Source organism: Agelaius tricolor, unplaced genomic scaffold (assembly GCF_023055355.1).
Source record: "Agelaius tricolor isolate 1412-34295 unplaced genomic scaffold, bAgeTri1.0.p SCAF_3, whole genome shotgun sequence".
Taxonomy (NCBI): Eukaryota; Metazoa; Chordata; class Aves; order Passeriformes; family Icteridae; genus Agelaius; species Agelaius tricolor.
Window position 1 is genome coordinate 47,915,110 of NW_027269263.1, and position 22,855 is coordinate 47,937,964.

Genomic DNA, 22,855 nt, shown 5'->3' on the forward strand with positions numbered 1-22,855 from the left:
TTTCTTACTCCCTGCTACACTAACTGGTTCAACTACAGATGGCATGATGTTATCCCCCTCCAAGTCAGTTTGCTGACTGGCTCCATCAAAAATTAATTGAAAGAACTGGATCCTATAATTTAAAATGAAATAGGCTCAGCAGGTGAGCAAGCTTTGTCAAGATTGATTACTGAGTATTGATTTCCCTCCAATTGTACAAGTTACACTCCACAAGGCCACCTGCACATTAACCTAGAATACATAAAATCACCTCAGGCTAACATCTATCAAGAGGTTTGAATTTTTGGAGGATGTAGACTCTAGTTCTTTTCCTCACCTGTACATTCAATGGCTTTCATTTGGACAGCATCCACACTTTGAACTTACTTCACCCTAGATAAGTATTATTTGTATTTTAACTTCTCAGAAAGAATTCAAGATAACTACTCAGGAAAAAAATCCCACAACCTAGCACTAAGCTAGTTGTAAAAATTGTAAAGAAAACCAGACAAGTTCCCCCATGACAGAAAAGAGATACTGATGCAGCAACAGTAGAGTGGCTTACTGTGGCCTGGAAGCTTCTGCTTGGTCTGTCTGAAGCTTTTCTCCCCCTTCCACTTCCATGGTACAGTAGACAATCCGATTGGGAGCCACTGACTTTAAACCTTGTACTTCCATTATAACAATCTGAGGAAAAGAGAGCAAATAGTTTATCCTTCAGAAAAAACTACACAGCATAATTATTGCAGTACTAAGCTCTGTGAAGATTTAAAAAAAAAAAAAATCCCCAAAATCCCAAAGTCCACTCACTCAAATCTTAAGACAGAGGAAAGTTTTGATTTTTTCTTCTTTTTCCACTTTCAACAACATCTAAAAGAAATTGAAATTTTTGGTCTGTTTCTACTTGGGCAGTGACCAAAAACTCACTCCAATCATTATTTAAATGCCAATAGCACAATTTGAGACTCATGTCTGAACATAATTCTCAATTTTTGTACATAAGAAACTGTATCTATTAATCAGTCTGATGGTAAACGAGTACACTGATCATATCTGGACAGGTAAGTTATGGTGCTGTGTCTCTGGAGGTTGCAACCCTTGAACCTCAGAAGGGATTTGGTGTTGTGCTGAGCAAGAGGCAGGTCAGAGCACTGGTATCAGCTCCTGTAAGATTTTCCCCACTATGCACATCCTTTCCTTCTCTCAGTGCAGTACTTGCAGTCAGGTTCAGTATGCATATGGAGAAGGGGGAGAAGAGAAACAGAAAAAGCCGCCACCACCACCAGCTGTGCCCTGAAAGTTTTCCTCACCAGGGAAATTTTCAGCTTGGCAGATACTGTAGATTTTCACCTCCTCTAGACTACTCTACACTAGCTCAGAAAAGCCAAATGCAGCTCTACTTTAAATGCTCTCTGCCTTTTATAAATCTTGTCACAGTGTGAAATTATTGGAATTTTTGCATTTCAGATGTTTCTAATTCAGAAGATTTGAAAACACAGTCAGGTTCCCCTGGTTTCTTTGGAAAAGCTGCTTTTCTTGACAGTTCCCTTTGGGCCCATGAAAAGAAACTTGGAAAAACGTATTCTATCAACAGAAACTGCCCTCAACTGAACCTTACATGTAAACCAACATTTGTTTAATTTGTTTTAAAGGTGCCAGAAGTAATGACTACTTTTGGTCTCATTATAGGCAACCGGTCAGCAAGAAACTACTAAAATATGTTGCTACTAAAGTTCTTTGCACGTGTGCCATTTTGTTCCAGTAAATTAAACCAGACTTTACCCCCAGTCCCCAGCTATAAAATCCTTTTTTCTTTAAATATCCCAGAATGTTAGTAATAGGTACATGTCTTGCAAAATTGCCAGGTTGTAAATATTGCAGTGAGACAACAGTCATTGATCATTTAGACCATTTTCATATTACCTATAAATAATCAATACTGCCTATTATGGTTCATAAACAATAACAGCAATCCAGGGAGGACGATCAAGTCATCCCTCTTTTCCATCTGTTGCTCAGGAATTCAAGCAGTTAGCACTAAAGATCCTTCTAGGTAATACTGCCTATGTGGTCCTTCCACATAGCAAATATATGTCCTTGCTGAATACTGACTTCATGTTTACTCATTTTTATGTTGATACTTCTTTTCCTGAGTTTCCAACTTAACTACACAGTACACTTTTCTTTGGTAACAATTCTGGATTCCAGCACTGGAAAAAAGCTGCATTTCATTCCTTCCAAAGGAAATGGTCACTAGTGGATGTATTAGCTCATTAGCTGATAAACAACCTCCTAAATGCTTGTCTACTTTTGAAACTGTCTAACAGCTGAAGAATATAAATAAGTCTTCTCCTACTACTATGGATTTTTAAATTTTTTTTTTCTAAATTTCTACAAACAGGATATTTAAGGAAATATTCAAATTGTAAAAACAGTGGCTGTTGCATGCAGTGAGGCTCACGAATGTCTCTGACCTTAGTCAGTAAGGTCTACTCCCACTAGAACACTGTTAATATTACAAACACTCCCACTAGAACACTGTTAATATTACTAACACTCCCAACAGAACACTGTTAATATTACTAATAAGTTCTACTATTTATAATATCAATGCACGGTGACAGCAAGAACCCTGCCCACTTTACCCAGCATCTAGAAATTTTGGGGTTCTTCCACTCTGTCCTACAGGATGTAGATTTCCTATTCATTCATGTGCTAGTTCAGCAGCCCTCAATGGGGATTCTGCTCGTCACCCTACAACTGAGTCCCCACACAAGGTATGACACAGATACGTTTATGTGTTATTCAAAAGATGTGAAATTGTGTACATTTGAGCTCACATTTTCAAAGAAGGAAGTACCCTGTCTTCTAGGAAATGCAATCAGCACTTCTTATTTGGCCATTTGTACAGAAAAAGATCACATCTTTCATATTTCAGTCTTCATTAATATCAATTCAACTGTTTCCTTCTGCCCTTATACCGTCTGAGATTTTGCTTCTCAAGAGCAAAAGATGCACACACTGTTTGGCAAGAGAGTCAACTTATGTGGTTACTATCATGTCTAAAATGAAAATCTGCCCTACTAAAAACTATCTCATGTGGAGTAATACTTAAATTCTTTGCCTTGCATGGGATGAACTGTGGATTAGTTATCTTGCAGCAAATCTCTTCATTGCTAATGGGGAAAAAGGAAAAAAAACTTAGTTCACCAGACCTAATAGTCTACATATCTGGTGGAAGAGCAGAGGGGCTATAAACAAAGCAAAGCTGCTATAAATTTACCAGAAATTATATCTCCTGTCATTTTTCATTTCATGATTGTTTCAAACTTTTACCGTGCTTTTCCCCTAAATACCACATCATTTCTCTCCAGAGGGACAGAGAAGGCTTTTCTTCTTCTTACATCTATCACCAAGCACGCTTTCTTGAAGACCAGAAATATTATGGCCAAACTTTTTATGGTACTTTTTAGATTATTCAGAACTACTCTTGTAATGCTATTTATGGACCATTCCAGGCTTGGTATTCCCCTGGAGGCAGACATGGCACATGTGATGGAGGCACACAGGATTTAGCACAGGAGTTATAAATACTTCATCTTCTCATATCCTTCAACACTAAAGACTGCACTCCAGTTTTACATGCTTGATGAACTAAAACTTTTTGGCATATAGAATGATGGATCTTACTATTCTCTGAAAGCTGATTGTTGGGCTTTTACATTATTAGTTAGCAGTATTAAAATTGCATATATTGGGATAAGTTATTTCTCTTTTATACAAAGAATTGAAACTTCATTGTCCATATTTGATGTTTTTTATTCTGTATCTTTAATGACAACATGGGAAAAAATTATCTGACTTTTCAATACATGAAAAACCAGATGCTCGTTTCACTTGAGAAAATAAATATTTAATAGATAAATGATTTTTATTTCTTTTGAACTCTTTAACAATTGAAATATTTATTGTGTAACATTACCTGCTGTCTTAAACAAACTACAGGCACTTCAAGGGCATAACACAAGTATGGCACCTTCTGACCAACAAATACACAATGCACACTGTGGTAATGTTTTGATTCTACTAATATTGAAAGCAAAATATCATTTCTTGGTATGCACATTTGCAGAATTGGACCTGAGTTATGAGGGCAGGCTGAAGGGGGCTTTAATCCATCACATCTAGTGGAAGGTGACCATGGCAGAGGCATTGGAACTAGATGATCTTTAAGGTCCCTCCCAAGCCAAACCATTCTATGATTGTATGCTGTCATCAGAATTGTTTAATAACCAAATGTATTTGTGGCTTCCTCTTGAAGAAGATGAAATCCATACAGATTAGGACTGCATCCCTACAGGCCACACTTCCTGCATAATCTCAGAAAAAATATTTTCTTGAGAAAAATGCCGAAATTTATAAAAAACTGCTATGATTACCAGTAAAGAAAAATCACAGTGTTTTATCTAAACACTTCTAGAGAGAAAACTCTATTCATTTATAAAATTCCAGGAAGGCATTCTTGATAATAACAGTGTTTCATTTTAACATTTAAAATTATACTTAGCTATTTAATAAACTGGAATTCATTTAAAGTTACATTTGTGTGGGAGATTCAACTTCCCACACTACCGTGTGGGCCCAAAAGCAACTACCACTGCAAGGGGAAAATCCATCATCCAGCTGTATTCTAAATCCTAATTAGCAAAGATACAGAGCATAATTAACTTCTTTAACATAACATTCTAAAATTACCAAGAAAGGACTAATAAAAAAAGAGTATCAAGACAGATATTCTAGCAATTTAAAGCAACAAGTTTCCTGAGAAATTTGCGATTACCTCTAATGTGAAGGAGAGAACCACATCAGACTTTGATAGCTGAACTTCATTCTCATCTCCTATGTCCAAGAATGCAGAATTCTGTGATCGCTTTAATTTCTGCAGTTTGAATTCTGGCCCACCTTTAGACACTGGCAGACTTTCCAAATTTGCCATCAGCAAATTCACTGAAGACCGCAACTCTTCTATGTACATGTTCTCCATTTCCCTTGTTACAAATTTTGGGAATTTTCTTTCCTTGGAAAATAAATTTTAAAAGTTAGGGTGAAAAAAAAATTCCCACATTATAGATCATATTAATTTACCAACTTGCTTTCAGTTAAGAGACAATAAATAAGAATATAAGTCATAATTTCAGTGTCTATCTATTTTTATGTCTTCAAAATAGTAATGGAAAGGTGAATCCTGTCCCATAAATACAGTACAGGTAATTTTCAAAAGAAGAAATAAAGTAAAAATGGACCCTTGCACATCTCCCTGAATCATTTAACCATAAATCCAAGCTGAAGAACCACACATTAGGTATTTCTACTTACAGATGTTTTAAATATAGTAATTAATAAAATGCCTTTAATGTTACCTCCAAAATTTTATAAACTGACATTTATAAAAGGACCTGTACACTAGTAGTTTGTTTACGTCATCTATTTCCCATGCTACCAATAATAAGTCAATCACATTCATGCTTCTAATATAAAGCTAATAAACTACAACCATGACAAGAAATTCCTATAATTGTTTACTTTATTTTTAATAATGGGTCATTCATTTTGACAGTAACATTTACTTACAATGCACTGGTTTATTTTAAATAATAATCTCTCTCTTAAACATTAGAGATAACGTAATAATATTTTTTTTTCCTCTGTAGAAGTTAGACAATAGTATTTAAATATTGTGTTTATAACAATAAACACAAAGAAAAAACATACGTACACATGTAGTGAACTCATACAGAGCCAATTTTATGCACAGTTTTTCACATATTGAATACTGGATGCTTAGGAGAGTGTAATTCAAGATTAAACAAAAAATGCAAATTATTCTAAAATATATGTTTTACATATAAATGAAAAACAAACACCAATCCCCATATATGCCAAAGACAGGCATCTTGCTCCTAAACTAGACAACTTTTATCGTTATGTGTTATAAGGCCCAACATAAATTTTTATATTAAAATCTTTACAGTTGATTTTGTTTCAATAACAAAGACCAAGCAAGTTGACTGTGACCAAAAAGTCCTGCAGCATCTCGTGTGGACTGGCTCACCACACCATGAGAGAGCCAGTAAATGACTTATTAAAAAACCCTAAAAATAAAAACAAGTAATTCACAGTTAGAGACTAAAAACACAGGCCAAGGCTCAGGGTTGTCTAGCAAAAAACCCCAAACCCTTAGTGGTGTTTTTCAAATTGTACTATATCCTGTGAGGATCATTCAGATAATAATATGCCCACACGGAAGACAAATAAAACAGACTGTTACTGTGTTCTTAAAAGATCTATCCTCTTGCTAAGATGCTTTTCCCATCCAAAGTAAAAAAATGAGGAAAACTGGACTTGCTGTTGAAGGAAATGTTGGGTCACACAGGATATGCCTTTCCAAAACCAGGTTTTGCTTTCTCCCTAGCCCAGTTGTCAGACATTCTTCAGAGCAGAAAGAAATGCATCTGCCAGACTGTTTTCAAACAATCTTCTGCTTAATTTTAGAATAAGAAACAGGAAACACACTTTATGGATCATCCCACTCAATCTCATCTGGAGATATGTTTTTGGTACAGGAAAGCAATCACTTACCCTTGCCATTTGTTCTGCCAGTTGCAGTCGTCCATCTAGTTCACGTCTTATCTGGGCTGCTTGCTCATCTCCATTATCCAACTTGGAAAGAGAACAAAAATAAATCCAACTGTGAGAAACGCACTGTATTTTAAATTTATAGCAAGCCATGTAGCTAAAAAACAAGAGAAATTCATTTTCATCTTAAAATCAGTGGAACACTAAGCAAATACACAGCTTTGAGGCTCACCAAGATGAAAGAAATATAATGGCCACCATATAGTCAGAGCAGTCAGGGTTTCTGAAGGGTAACCAGTGCTCCCTTGCATTTTTAATACTCAGACTATACAGAAGAGGTGTTATTTCTTTATAAAAATAGCAGCTAAAATAATTTCTCCGTGAATCAGAAAACTGGAATGACAGATTGGCTTAGAAAATGTTTGCAAGGAAATTTACCCTTTGGTGCCATGAGCTCCTGTATAGGCATATACTGGTATATGGAATAAAACTGTGTGACTATGCTTCCTAACAATGGTATTATTTCACTCACAAAGCTCTTTTCTCCCAGTATTGCCCAACAGCTCACACCAAGGCATATCCAATTTGTGAACTTCCAATATTTTCATACCTACAGAATGGTCAGGACTAAATGTCTGACTTCTACCAGTGAGGCAAAGGGGAAGGACACATCTCTTCACCTCAACAGAACAGCTGGGTCTCACCAGGAATGAGACTGCCTAACTCATTTTTCACCTGTTTACTTTTTAAGGGCAGTGGAGGGGAGGCGAAGTGGGGCTCCAGCTCAATGCATGGACCTGCACAGCTGGTTAAGAGGAAAAAAGAGTGACACATCTTGCCATCTCACCTGAATAACTGCCAAACAAGGACAAAGACAGAGCTGCTACAGAGGGCTCTCTCTGTCCCTGGGGCTAAACACAGACATGTGACATCTTGGAACAACCCTAGTGCACTTAGTGTATAGCTAAGGTTTAAGGATACCTGAATTGCTCTTGACTAAAAGAAAACTCAAAATCATTAGTGATGCAAAAATAAACTGGTTCTTTAATTGAATCAGATCTCCAGCTAATAAACATACAGTTAGTTTGGCAAATTATTTATTACATTGAACTAAGGTTTTTCAGTGTTTTTCTCACTAAGACTGCTACTCTGAGTGTATCATGCCAATTTGTAACACCACCTCCTTTACAATGTTCCTCAGTTAAATCTAACGCTTCTTAAACCAAAGCATTCATCAAAATTAAGATTCCAAATAAAAAAAATTAAAAAAAGAAAAATAACAATTAAAAATGCACTATCTAGTGCTTACAGGTCAATGTGCTTAATTCAAATGACCATATTTAGAAACAGGATGAAAAGTGTTTTCCTGCTAGTACAGAAGTGATAAGGGAACATGGAATCTGTCACCTGTGCAATCTGGCATCTTACAAAATCCTTGCAGAAACTCAGCCAGGCTACAAGAAAGAAAGAGAACAAAAGCTGATGGCATCCCCAAAAAAGGCTCAAGTTTATACCAGAGAGTAGAAGAGGGATCATGTCCCAGACTGAAAGAGTTCTCCCACTTAGCCTGTCAATAAATCTCCTCCTAACTTGACTGTGAGCATAAACAGCAAAACTGTTCTTCATGAAAGAAAATGTTTTAAGTTTTCAGAATACAATTATGGTATTCTAAAAAATTTCCAAGTTTGTATTCTTTCATTTCTCAAAAGAAGAGACTTATTGAACTTGTCACTGAGGATATTTCTATTTTCCTTTGTATTATAACTACATAATTTTGTAATTATTTTTGTTTTCTTACTATGAAAGCCTGTCCAATAAGAAAAATTATTTTATTTTTCTTTTTTGGCTAAGAAAAGGTCAAAATAATTTTAATAATATATATCATGGCAGACAATTGCTTGAAAATATCTGCTTGAAAGTAATTTCAATGACTGAATTTTTATTTCTGCAAAAAGAAGAGTGTAGGAGAATGGAACAAAGCTAAAACCTCTTCCTGTGCCAATATACAACTTAAATGACTGCCTCCATTATTAATTCATTTGAAGTAGTAAGAGATTTCACTTCAAGACTGATATTTAGCTATTTTTCCAGTTAAAAAAATGATCATTCAAGTTAATGAATATGTAAGCTAATCTTGAAAATCTTAGCTTTTTTTTTTTTCCTTAACTCTGCATTGCTTTTCATCATCTCTTTGCACTTCAGTACTTAAAAATGTGATTTCCCTATTTACTTATTTTAAAACTTTGGTCTTCTTCCCAAAATACTTATAAATTCTATTGAGTTTGCTGTTTGTATGTAATGATGTTTTGTAAAGTATGGAAAGAAGCTGAAGAGGTGAAAAGCAAAGAAGGTTGCTTTACTCGCAGAAAAGAGCCAAGGTAATAATGACTGGTAGGTCATTCACATCTGTCCCAGTAAGAAGTAAAGCTGCTGATATTATTATTTTAGTAGTATGCAAATTGAAGTGATAATCAGAAAAACAGTAACCTTGATATCTCATTCCATGCAAGGTCATTTTACCTGTTTTTATTCTAAAGTCAAAAAGCTACATGAAAAAACAACTTTACAGGCAATGCACTGGATTATGAATGTGTACTCAATCATAATTTATTTATCTACTGAATGTGAAGTGAAAATGGCAGTAAGATTGAGAAAATTCTGCAAATGTAAGAATTTGGAATTTCTGAGTTGTGTCCACTTTTTTACATGGGGAAACACCTGATAGGACCCATAACATGAGTGGGAGAAGTGACAACCATTAACATCAAGTGTATCCTTTTCATTAATTCCGTATTTGAGAATCAGATCCATACCCAAGACATCTGTGGATATCAAGCTATGACAACCATTGGAGTAATTTTCAAACTGTTAAATAAAAACTATAAAAGCATGACACTGCATAGAAGTTAATATAAATGCAACTGTGCAGAACAGCTACTCAGATTCTTCTCAGTATTGCAATTGAAATTTGGTTAAAAGAAACCACTGATCTGAATAGATTTATAATAGAGGCTTTGTAAAAAAGGTTTGGTTTGCTGTTTTTTTTTTTTAAGAACAATTCACATTTACATGAGCATCACACATAATGCTTCCCACTCTTAAATATAAAGTCATGTTTTTTAAAAATTGCAGCATTAGATATTATTGAAAAAGAGGGTATACAGAAATCTCATTTAACAAAAAACTTTTCAGCTTACTGCAACAGGAATTGTACCATACCCTAGCTATTCACTGATTTCATCGACACTAGAGATGCTTCCCATGTCACTTAAACCTCACATAACCAGTTTGTATTTTAGCAGCAGGGGACCTCAGACTACAGAACACTCTACAGACACCAGAGACCAATTTTCAGTAGATCAGACACATTAGAAGTCCTGACCAAACAAACCAATGTTTCCCCTAAATGCCACATTGGGTGCTGAAAACTTGTAAAACCGAGGCAAAGATATTGACTCCCCTTTTGAGGGCTAGTTAATTCAGTTGGAACACTCCCAACTGAGCAAAAGCACGAGTAAGATAGGTTTTCTTTCTCCAAAGATGACTGTGATTTTTAAAGCTTCATCAGAAAAATCAGTACTTATGAGTGACTACACTTGGGTGCATAAAAAGTTACTTTGAAAAAAAAAGACAGATCATCATCTTTTTTTTTCCCCAATGGTGTTACATTAAAACAGCTTTCTAAAATAAACTTACCACCATCAGACATCAAGCTATTAATTAAAAAATATTTTTATTTAATGCTTCAAGTTGCCTTTATTTTTTCTCACTCTGGAAAGGACAATCATCTTTGGAGATAGAGTCAGAGCATCCTCAAAATGGAAGTTGCCCAACAATTCTTATTAAGAGGATTTTAGTTGCTTATGTAAGTGTCCACTTTTGAAAGACAGACTGAAGCTTTCTACTCCAAATTTCTGCTTTAAAAATTTCAGCCAAAACACTCCCTTGCTTCTGAAGAGACCAGGCTAGACAACAGACAATACACTGCTTTATCCACTATTAGAAAAGTGGTGACCATCTTGTCAAAGAGTTCAAGCAGTACCTTCCTTTGAAGTAAGGCTCTGACATTTAGCAGGATCCCAACTGTGAAAATCAGCTCAATTCTGATCACATTACAGACCTTTGAAAAATCACTTTTGCAGTAGTCAAGCTCCAAACAGCCACTACCAGAGGCTAAATCAAACTGCATTCAGACACATCTTCAAGTGGTGCTGCCCTCTGTCTTGAATCTGCACGAAATCAATGCTCCTCAGTTTGTCTGGTCATTTAAGTAAGACTGTAAACTTATCAGAGTTAAAAATTACTATTCAGAAACATCATGCTATCTTACTTGACAAACTGTTGCTTAATTTGTATGCCTGAACAGCACAGAACAGAAATACATCTGTTATAAAGACAGCTGAATAAATGAATGCTTCTATATTTTAACAGGTTGGAAAAAGGCAGCATACTTTGTGATTCCTATTCAAATATTTTTTCTCTTTTAAAATTACTTACAAGGCTGTAATGTAGCAGTGTATTTTGGTCCAAAAGAAAAAAAAAGTACACTAGAAAAAAAATCTGGTTAATGTACAACTTAAGATAAAAAAGGTACTAATGCTGCCAGGAGGTGCTGTGCTAGAGCCCCCAGCACACACCTACACTACACACAAAGTCAGAAACCCTGTGCCCAAGAAACGAGATCATAGATGATCTCTTGTTCATGGATGAATACAAAACTGCTGCAAGTTACTGTTCTTTGCCTTCACAATGCTCAAACCAATAGTTCCTCCACGTGACTATTTTATTATTGCTGTGTTAGCTTCCCTGCAGCTTTCTAATTCACAGTAACATCAACATGAAACTACATATATTTGCCCATAGTATTAAAAATTTCTCTACATTTAATGACTAAAATTATGCTACATATATCTAAGTACTTGCTCTTCTTTCTGCAACATGAAATCCAAAGTATTTTTTCATTCTGTGTGACAATAATGCTTGCTTTTCCTTTACAGCTACCATTTGTCACAATAACCAAGTCTGAGCCTGCTGAGCTGAAAGGTTGTTTGCAGATGCCCCTCTGAGGTAACCTGCAGGGTCCATCCCTGACTACTGCCAGACAGCCAAGGTAAAAACTTTCAACATAAACCAAATGGAATAAAGGACTTGGATCTAAATTGTTGAGATAATACAATAATGAAAAGAAATGGTTTTCTGGAAGCAACTAATGGCATCCAGGATCCAGGCTGGAAGAGGACAGGGGAGTCCTAGCATTCAACTTTGGGTGCCAATCAAGAAAGCAGCAAGCAGGTAATGGGTGCAGTAGATGCAGATGCTGGCAGTTTGCAGATCACTGTCCTTGCTACTCTTATCTCTGACTCTAAAAAAAGGAGTTTTGCTCCAGACAGACCTGGTGCCTCTCAGGCCTGGAGGATTTGTTCCCATGCTTATCTCTACACAGGCAGAGTTGCTTGATAGGAGCAGACTGGGAGAAGAATAAAGGTGTCTGCAGTGGTAAGGAGCCACTGTGCACTGAACACAAACAGCCTGCAGAGATTCCCGAAGTTTCCCAAGTTTGTGAACCAAGATTAGAAACTAAATATGGGAAAGTAGAAGAATCAACAAATTTCAATTCAGGCCAAAACAGAAGAGCCATACCCAGTTCATGACTGAAATCACTTTTGGACATGAATTCAACAGGACTTAACTTCTGAAGGATAAGACTGTGATGGAAGTAAATTGCTTCCACATCATACCAGAGGTAAAAACCAGATTTAAAGGGCAGGATGTGTGGAACTTTCTTAAGCTACTGCTGGACCTTTTGATAAACCTCTTGCCTCCTGTTTCACAGCAAGAAAGACAGCTGTAAAAGAAAAGAAAATGTCATCACTCCTTTATTTCAATGGAGGCTGTGCCATTTGGCTTTAGTTTTATATTCTCTTCCTTGTCCACAGATTACACAGAGGATTAATTAAGATTCATAAAAAAGATCAATAAAATGATATTTTAAAATTCTCATATTCTCTGCCTGCTGTAAAATCCCTATCATGAATCATGCAAATGCCTATGCTGACAGATGACCCAGACTGTGGTAGGGAAATCCTTTGGATTTCTCACAGAACTCTGCAACCACAAATTTTAAAAACTCATTTTCTATATCTTGCTCTTCCCAACACAGTCCTTTCCCCAGTCAACATACACAAATCCCTCAAAAATCACTAGTTTTGGCAAATATATGGAGAATTTTGTTTTAGAATATGTGCAACAAAAAATCTAGTGAAACATAAGGGAAAGGGTGTCAAGAGAGAGAAAATCTGAACAGTCAAAATAAAGAGGAAGAAAAGGCACCTACTTTTGAAATTATTTCTCTTGTAAAATGCAGTAGACATTTTCAAAAAATTTTATGACAAAACTCAGCTACCACAGAAATAATTTTTGCTTTTAATATGTGTGCAGTAAGTAGACTTATAAAAGCTGCACAGGTCCAAAAGCCATATTAGGTGTTCAAAAAACTTCTCCCAATGCACCATCAGGCCTCTCAGGCTTTTTGTATTGATTTTGCTCTAGCAGAGTACAAGACTGCCTCTCAGACAACTGGCCAAGCTGATCACTCAGTTTTCTGGCAACAAAGTGCCCACAAAAAGCTCAAACATCTGCTAAAATTAGTTTTAGTCAAAAGTCTTATTGACTGCTAATTTTTTTAACAGTTTTTTTGGGGGGAAGGACGGTAAGCAGCAGTTTTATAATCATATAAATAATGAAATTAGCATATCACTCTCTGTAGTGTGGCAATATTGTTAAAAACAAGTAATAATGCAGGTAAAGAGCAACACAAATCAACAGTTGAATACTCTACACTGACTTCAGCTGAATAAAAAAAATAAAATCCAATCAAATCAATGTTTTCAAAAACTGTGCTGTGTCTGAGCATCTTCAATGTGTACATATGCACAATGTGTATAGGACCTCACTAAAAATTTTTTTACAATCTTTGTACTACCTAAAAAGGTCTAAAAAATCATGTACCATGTCAGATAGTGAGATATTTTGTTCTCTGAAATATTTTTATAAAGTCCTGAACCTGTTTATTTGATTCCAATATTGATTTGTAAGACACCACTTATACTAATTGCCTGTACTCATTAATTAAACTTACTGTATACTGATTTATAAAATATGGTTGTCATAAAAATATTAAAACCAACCCAGAATCAAGAGTCATTATTATATTAATGAATTAAATGAATTAAAAAATAATTCAAACTATAAAATTTTAAAATACAGACTTTTTTTTAATCAACTAGTGGATGGACCCTTAGGAAATTCCCAAAATAATCAAAGCTGAGAATTTAATATGGCCTGTCCTTACATTCAAGTTTCGAAAATAAAGTATATGCAGTTTTGAGTTTTTAGCACTGGTTAAAATGTCTCTCATTATTCATTTTATTTAGGGACTTCCAATACCAAAATCCCAAGTAAAACCTACAATAAGACTTGAAAATGAACAGGAAAGGAAGTACATACAATATTCAAGCTAGTCACAGTGTACACAACAGGAAGAGCTAACATACATCCACTCCATTCAGCATATGCACAGAGGTCAAACTTTCACTGTACATTGCCATTTCTGTAAATGGTAAGACATTTGAAGAAATAAATATACACCATGTATTAATGAGGAAATCTCTATCAAGAAAGAGTTTATTTAATACTGTGATGTGCAGCTGTACAATGCAACTTCAGTCAATGACTGCTTCCCTTTCAATCATCTTTCCTACTTGACTGCTATTAACCTTTCAGAGAAGCTGTAAGTAGTGGAAAACCTTTTATTAACAGTGAACTTGATTAACCTTGCCAGACAACCTTGGCCTTTATTGTATGTCCCAAATGTCATGTGACATTTAATATTCTTCTACTTAATATTACCATTTCTGAGAAAAACTAAAAAATAAATTTAACAGTTCAAAATTTATTCTAGACCAAATGAAAATGTAGCCTTCAATATTTTATTGCATATTTTGATCTACAGAGTTGAACTGATATTTTGTGAACAGGACTCAGAAAAGTAATGCAAATGTCCTTGCACAGTTAAGAATGAGGTTTTTCTATTTGGATTTGAACAGAACCCCAGCACCACTTTTGTTAATGAGAGATGAAAAGAAACTAGAGCTTCCCAACCAGGATTTTCACTAATTTATAGGCATGGTCCTTTCCACAACACAGTCATTTAATTGCTCTGCATTGATTGCCCAAATAAAACATACATTTTATAGGACTGTTGGTGTTCTGATAATCTAAATTCCAAGAGCTGAGATCGGTTTCTTGTCTTGAGAAAATCATGGCAAGAGGTATGTAAACAAATGAAGAGAATTCAATGATGCACACATATCACTATTTTGCCTAGATATTGGGATAACACCATTTGAAGAAAGTCTGCTAAGACCTCGTATTTACAAAGAAAATCACTACCTCCATACTGTCTGCTACTAGTTTTAATTCTGACTTGATGCAAAGATAAAAGCTGATGCTTTATTTGGTTCACAGAAGCTGTTAATTATGCAATGTGAGCATTCAGTGATAAAGATACTCTGACCTAGATACAGATATTTTAAATATTTATTTATTCACAGCAGTCTGTTTAGGCAACAAGGAGAGAAAAATGAGACAGCATGTACTTAGACATCTAATGGTCTTTAGTTAGAGTGTCTGTAAGTATTACAGACTCTTTACTTAGCCTTGGAATCATTATAATACTTGGACATTACTACCAGCAGATTCTGAAAGGGGGAAAAAAGCCCAAATAAAAAACAAATTTGAAAAAGAAAATGACAACATTAAACTCCCCCAGAATTTGGTCCATATAGACCAGAATTGTGGGTGTGAAAGGGACAGCAGAAGAGATTATTTGGGTAAAATGCTGAGGCCTGGCTGCTCTCCAAAGCAAACATCTCTAACGATAGTTGTGGAGCCTGAGAAATGCGTGGCATACTCTGAGGTACACCCAGGCAAAATCCTATTTATGTCAAATTATGGACCTGCTCTCAAGCAACTTGTCCATACCCTTTTGAACCTCTGCCCTCATCACTCCCCATGACAAAAGGTTTGGGAAGTTCTCCAAAAGTTGTATACTGAAGCACTGCTTCCATTTTCAATCTCCTACAAATTTCCTTGAGTGTCCCAGTTTCTGGTGGTGTGGCATTTACTGAGTGAAGGTACACACTCACCTTACCCACTACCTTCGTGACTTTGTAAACTTCAACCAGACTCCTCCCTGTAAACCTTCTCAGCTGCAGATTGAAGAGTTGCAGCCCTTTCAGTCTCTCTGCAAAATGCTGCTGTTCCATGATTTTCAATGCCACCCTCTAGTCCTCACTGACCTCCCCTATATCCTTCAGAGAGGGAGAAAAAAGCTGCACACAATACTGAATGTAAAGGCATAAGAAGGTTATATACAGCAGGAAAATGATGGCACTGTTGTATAAAGAACTAATCACTTCACCACAGGGAAACCAAAATGTCTTTCTGACTTGTAATTGCCCATGCTCAGTTCAGCATCTTCTGGACATGCACTGGTTTATTTCTCCTCAGGTGCAGCACCTTAGCTTAGCTACATTAGAGCTACATGAAATCACACCTTGTCACACTTCTGCCCATGCAGTGTTGTGAGATCCTCCTGGAGTTCCCTGCAGCTCAAGCAACATTAGAGCAGACAAAACATTTCACCTCATCTGTAAAGTCAGAGATTTCTTTTACATTGCCTTTTCCAGGGCAAAATATATTGAATAAACATGCAACAATTCTCCTAAACAGAGTGAACCAGATAGAAAAAACGCCTAAAACTCCCCAGGAACAATCAAATGGAAAACATAAGAAACCTTTATCCAACACCTCCTTTGAAAACATCATGACTGTACCATAAGAAGACTGCTACTTAGACTTGGATATTTACCACAGTTTGTCATTCAGAAAAAAGTGTCATGGGGTGATGAGGAGTCAGACCATTGGGTGTCTAGAGCAGCACTGTTTTTATATAACAAACATAAATATTAAACTGCACAATTAGATGTGATTAGAATCACATTAGGATTCAAATTACTGAATCAGTAAGGGATTACAGAGGAGAAAAAAGATGTCAGCACAGGTCAGAAGGGCCACTGAAAACAATTGAATCTTCTGCCTCTCTTTCTCTTGGCATTTGCAATGCAGCAGAGCAGTTGACAAAACCCAGGTTTGCCCTTCTTATTGGTTGAAACGACAATGTTTGGCCACCACTGCTGGACAGAATGAAAACACAAGGAAAGCACTTTATGCTGTGACAGAAGGAAGGATAATACTGACAAGCTCTTACTATTTACAGATTTAGTTTACAATAAATTTACAGATTTGTTTACAATAAATACTAAGAATACATCCTTCAAATAAATCCAAGACATTGATGCAAAGCATCATTTTTTTATTAATAGAAATGAAAAAATAAGTCTCTAATATGCCATACTTTACTTTAAAAATTTTTAATCTAACTATATTTTGGTTTTCACATCTGCTTATTGGAGTTCAGGAACACCTTTAAGACAGACTTTTCACACTTATCACAGTGCTGTCTTCCACACCGTAAAGGTCATAGTTACTGTTGACAGTAACTATGAAAATGCCTTCCACCCCAACTTTGCCACAAAAATTACAAATATCCACGCACAAAATAGCTTAACTTTTACTTATTTTTTTTCACTCAAGTCTTAGTCTTCTTATTTGTATGAGTGTTCTTCCTACACCTAGGCAGGGCAAAAAGCTTCAAAGCTATTTACAGAGTCTATTGAACCATCTAAAAAAGTACCTTTTAAGTCAGAACTGTAGGGTCCCTAGGTAATCAATGGAGAGATGGAAAAGCCCCCAGAGTTATTTAAAGTGCTTAAGCAGTTATCTGTACGCCTACCATGAATACTGTGGAAGTCCCAGCTGCACTGGTAATCTCTGGTGAGTAAGAGGATCAAAGAAATGGGTGTTTTTATTCTCTCTCTCACCTTCCCCCAGACCCTGCTGAAATAGATACTGGCTGTCACCTTAAATACAACTTAGTTTCAGGTTCTGCCTAGGGAATACCCTCCCACACCCACCCTCCTCAGGAAGTGATGGGCCTTAAATGAGTTATGACTCACGTCCTGATCCTCCTTAGGAAAAGTCTTCCACCCTCCTCCTCTCCCACCACCTGCACAGAGATTACCATATCCAAGACAACCAAAAGATTAGCATGCAAACCTTGTTGGTATATGCATATTTATGTCCTAAAGTGGCTCACAGTGTTTTCTATTTTCCTGAAGTCATCCTTGCTTCATAAGGAAATCCCCTCTCCTTCTGCTTACCCTACTCACTCTCCAAAAATATCATGCAAAATGTTTTCTTGCCTTACTAATCACTGGTAAGAATTTCTTTGGGTTGTTGAAACTAAAGGGAATATATGCAATTAGGGCAATAAATGTTAATGAGAATTGCATTAAGTAAGCAAAAGCACCTTGAATGTCATGTCAGTATTTTTTCTAAATAATTAAATATTGTTGACTTTATTAGACAGACTTCAAGCTGATAACTTTCTGTAAATATGATGTGGAGAAGCTAGGTGTTAGCAGAAATGGAATCCAATTCCCCCCTTTCTGTTCCATTCTACAGCATAAGCTGGAGAATGTTCTGTATTTCCACCTATTTCTAGGGGTCAGTGGTGGTATGATGTATAGATACCTGTGCACAAAATAAAAAATACCAAACAGTCGAGTAAGGACTGAAGAATAGATTCAGTCCAGGGGTTAATGTATAAGAAGGCAAACTTCAGATTTGTGTTGTACCATGAGAATTTGACTTTGCTATCTGTGAAGGTTCTGATCTGTGGAGTGAGGCCCAAAACACAACAGTTTAGGGCTCATCAGTCTAAAAATCTAGTTTAAAATCCCTCATGTTAGGTTAGCAATCTTGTCCACAATCATGTCTTTGCCTTCTTGCCATGTTGGGTGACATCTGGGCCATCTTTGTTGTCATCCTCTTACAGTCACCTTTGATGTCAGGGTCATGTCACCAGTGCTCACACAGATTAAGGAGCAGTTGCTGGAAGGGTAAAAGGCCTCAGAAATCTTTGTACCCTCACAGATGCAGGCTATAAGGAAGTATAAAGGTTTGGCCAGCAGATGGGAGCCTTTGTACAGGACAGGGTGAACTCAACTAATAACACTTTGCTTTGTCTTTCTTCTGATCTCACCCCCATGACCTGAAGTGTCCAACATGTACTCTTTCCACAACAGAACTCATTCATCCGCTTCTGCAGCCAGGGTCCTGAACCAGTTTTCCAGAACAACTGCAGAGAGACAGGGAGAGCTTCTCCTGCTGCTAGAAGATATAAACTTCCAGCTTCTTTTCTCCTGGAAACATGGAGATTGCTAACATCACGCATGTGTGAAAACACCGGTTTTCACAGAAAGTCTGCTATCCATCTTTAAGGCAAAGTAGTTACTCCAGTATGGTAAACATGGAATATCATTCAGAAAAGTTTCCCAAGGGAGGCATAGGTGTTTCAGGCAAGATTCTGCTGTCTCTAGCCCCCTAAGAAAAGACAGTACAGTGAGAAGACCGTGCCAGATTGACTGGAACATGAGTTTACAGAGTTTACAGTGCTCCTAAGAATAAAATAAAGCTTCTTCAGAAACTCTGTGTACCTTGGAGGCTCTCTCAGGCATGGTTCAGTACTATCTTCCCTCATTTACAGGAAATTTAGTGTTCCCACATTAAAAACCCTTAGCACTGCATGACCAGTTAGGAAGACAGCTTATTCCAAGGTGATACCAGGAGTGACTCGTCCCTTACATCATTGCAAGGGATATTTCTCCTGCCATAGCCCCAGAGTGCTTACCATACAACACCTCCTTTTAACATCAGCTAAAAGTTGACATTTCTACTAAATATACAGCCTCAATATTATTACAGAATTTTCCTGTTTGAAGCTAAAATGTCTGGAAGTCAATTTATATATTCATTATCTCAAGAAACAGATTCCTATAAAGAAAAAGTACAGATGAATCCTATTTTTACTCTTCTCTTTTTCTCAATAGGCTGTAAACTTTAAGTCTGAGGGTTACTTTTTTTTTCAGTGTCTACTCATGTTACTGACCAAGGTTATTTTAGTTGGCCTGTGAATTTTTATATAATGCATATAGCACTAAAATGAAGATAATTCACCTACGTATAGAAGACCTAGAGAGAGAAACAGGCATGTCCTTGTAAACATTTCAGAAGTTGGAAATGATGAACATCTAATCACAAATCAGACAGTTTTGGCACAGACACCAGATTGAATCTGAACAACTATCCTTGAGGCTTGTAATACCAAGTATGGGAATAAATGAAAGGACGAGCAGCACCTCCCTGCATGATGCTGAGAATCAATCTGCTTTCAAGGTGAAAAGGTATCTGGGATGGACAGCCTAAAAGCTTGGAGATTGAGAGATTAGATCCTAGAGCTCAGGACAGCCTCAGCAGAGGAGACAGCTGAAAAGGTGTCCTGAGAGCTCTCTCATTTTTAGGACAGGCACAGCAATACCCTCCTAGAGGACAAAAAAATAAAACCATATGAATTATTGCTCATTCAAAGAGAGCTGTAGATTTCTCAGCCATTTTACATAAAAAATTACTCTTGCATAGCACAGTCCATCCTGTATTTTGGAGTTGCTATTACATTTCTATTTAAAATATCACAGAATCACAGAATAGGAGGGGTTGGAGGGGACCTCTGGAAAACATCTAGTCCAGCCTCCCTGCCAAGGCAGGGTCAAACCTAATGTGTCCAGATGGGATCTCCCTGAGCAGCCTTTTCTAGTTCTTCCTGATAATGAGTTTATAGCCAAAATAGGTATCTGTCATAGAGAAAGGAGACAGCTCGTTTCCACATTGACCTGTATCTTTGCCTCTGGAATGACTGGGGTGCAGGAACCTCTAAGGATCTTGTCCCAGAAGCTATTTGCAAAGAAACTTCCTCTAAAGAGGGAAGAGCGAAGAAGGTTCTCCCTCAAAAACTCAAAAAATGGGGGGAAAAAGAAGCTGAGCTTCAGAACACAAAATTCACTACCAATGAGCCAGAGAGATACAGAAACAGGGTCATTCTTCTCCAGTGGCTTTTCCACAGGAGTAGCCTCACAGTGGTTGCTGAAGACACCTCAGGATGAAAAACGCTGCAGAGAAACAAGTGATTGTCTAAGCAAAACTTCTTTACTTCAAATTGATAAAGACAAAATATAAAATACTATCATGCCATAAGAAGAACAGGTAACTAACTCATGCTAAGGGTCATTAACTTACTCAGCTTGCTCACAGAGATTCATTCAAATGCACACATAAGCTAGCAATCAGACACATTAATAAACTTAATCATCAGTCTGGAAATGTGGCTGTAAAAATGATTTGTTTTGTATTCACCTACTGAAGACATAGAATCTCTCCTTAAAAAAGATTAAAAAATAAATTAATAATACAACAGCCTTTGGTAGAAAAGATTTATTTTTATTCCTTAATTCTAAAGTAGACAAATTTTATTCTCATCTGGTAATATAAAACATGATGAGTCACATGCACGGGTGATTTTAATATAAGTGCAAGTTAAATGTTGGATATATTTGGCTTTGAGTGTTCAGGCAAGCTTAACTCCCTTGGATGTAGAACTCAAGCAACTGTCAAAACACCATTAATTACTTCATTAAAGCTCCAAAAGAGTATTTAGGGGAAGCAACACAGGCAAGGTAAAATTAAAAGCTTAGAGGATCTCCTTCTATAAAGCCCAGAACAACTTCCTTATTTCTTTGTGCTAACACAGCCATTCTAGTGCTGTTCCTTCACTCACTGAATGCCAAAGACAGTCTCAGAAAACAAAGCAGATTGAAAGAAAGATCTGCAGCCAAAATCCCAGTGTCCATGATTTCCATCCTCAGAGAAGGCATAAGACAGAGCAGGGTACATGGGGGATTGATTCTCACCTTCTCTCTGCTGATTGCCAGTCAGGCCTCTCATGACACAGAGATGATGCACAGAACAGGCCCACGAGGATGCCAACTCAGAAAACACAAGTAAATCCACTAGTCTATGAGTGTTGGTACTCTCTCAGTCTACTAGAGACCCTAAATGTCCAATTCCCTCATGCAGATGCAAAACAGAAGCCACATATGCATAAAGAGCTCTATGATAGAAAAATCCACATGTAAATTTCATCTTGAAAGTGCAAAACTATCCTTCAGAGTTTTTTCTTAATGCTTATACTGGACAAATAAAGCTTTGAAGTTTTATGGTTTTCAGAAGATCCACTTGTTTTTCTTTTAAATGTGAATGTCAAAGCCAATTTTCCTTGTGCAATAGCTGCATAAGAAGGATACTGCAATACCTCAAGTACTGAAAAACATATTAATGCTGCCAACATACCATTTCTCCCTGGTATTTTCTCAGTATTGCTTTAGCTACAAACAAAAATAATTCAAAGTATTTAATGATGTAGCTTGCATGGTTTCTAAACATTGTTCATAGTCAGATACTTAAGCACGGTAAAAAGGTAACTTGCTTTTCTGAGGATGTTTTAATATTCTTTCCATCACTCTTCTATCATTAGAGTAAATGAGAACAAATCAACAACCTTTGGGCCAATCAGAGACTTTTTTCCCAAAGTAAACTCTGCCATTATAGAAAAAAACATTTGTTTACAGGAGCTAAAACACTCTCTCTCCAGCCTATTTAAATACCATCACTGCATGCTAACAGAACTGAAGCACCTGGGGTTACAAGACTTCCTTTTTCTTCAGAACTCATGCTATTTAGTTGAAAATCCAAACTGGCCTGACAAACACTATTCATTTTAGCTCTGAATTTCTCACAAGAGGATTACAGAAGTAATCTTGGTTGGAATAGTTGAGGTTGCAGCACTATTTCAAATTTTTTGTCTTGAGCGAGACCTTTCCAAACCTTTTGAATGGAGGTAAAAATACCAATGAAGAACATCATTAAGAAAATATAATTACTGAAATAATTTCATATTAAAATCCTACATGCATATAATCAAGGATGACATCTCATCCAAAATCCTGTAGGAAAGTACAATTTACTTCTTCATTGAAATATTTGGATTGAATTATTCTGCTCAAGAACAGACAGTGGCAGATCTTTCTTCCCCATGAAGAGGGTAAAATCAATCAGAAAACAAACTTTTACTTTTTGGGAAGACACCAAGAAGGAAGATATATTC

At 36.5% G+C, this 22,855-nt stretch overlaps 1 protein-coding gene across 9 annotated transcripts in view; it reads right to left on the reverse strand.

Moving 5' to 3' along the window:
• CADPS2 (calcium dependent secretion activator 2) overlaps nt 1–22,855 on the reverse strand; it is a 284,338-nt gene that overhangs the window by 162,094 nt on the left and 99,389 nt on the right. For all 9 annotated transcript variants that reach the window (XM_071423750.1, XM_071423752.1, XM_071423747.1 and 6 more), the window contains exons 4-6: nt 6,619–6,699; nt 4,820–5,056; nt 545–666 (exon numbers count right to left, since the gene is read on the reverse strand). In XM_071423750.1, the coding sequence (XP_071279851.1) occupies nt 545–666; nt 4,820–5,056; nt 6,619–6,699 (440 nt within the window). The remainder of the gene's footprint in view (nt 1–544; nt 667–4,819; nt 5,057–6,618; nt 6,700–22,855) is intronic.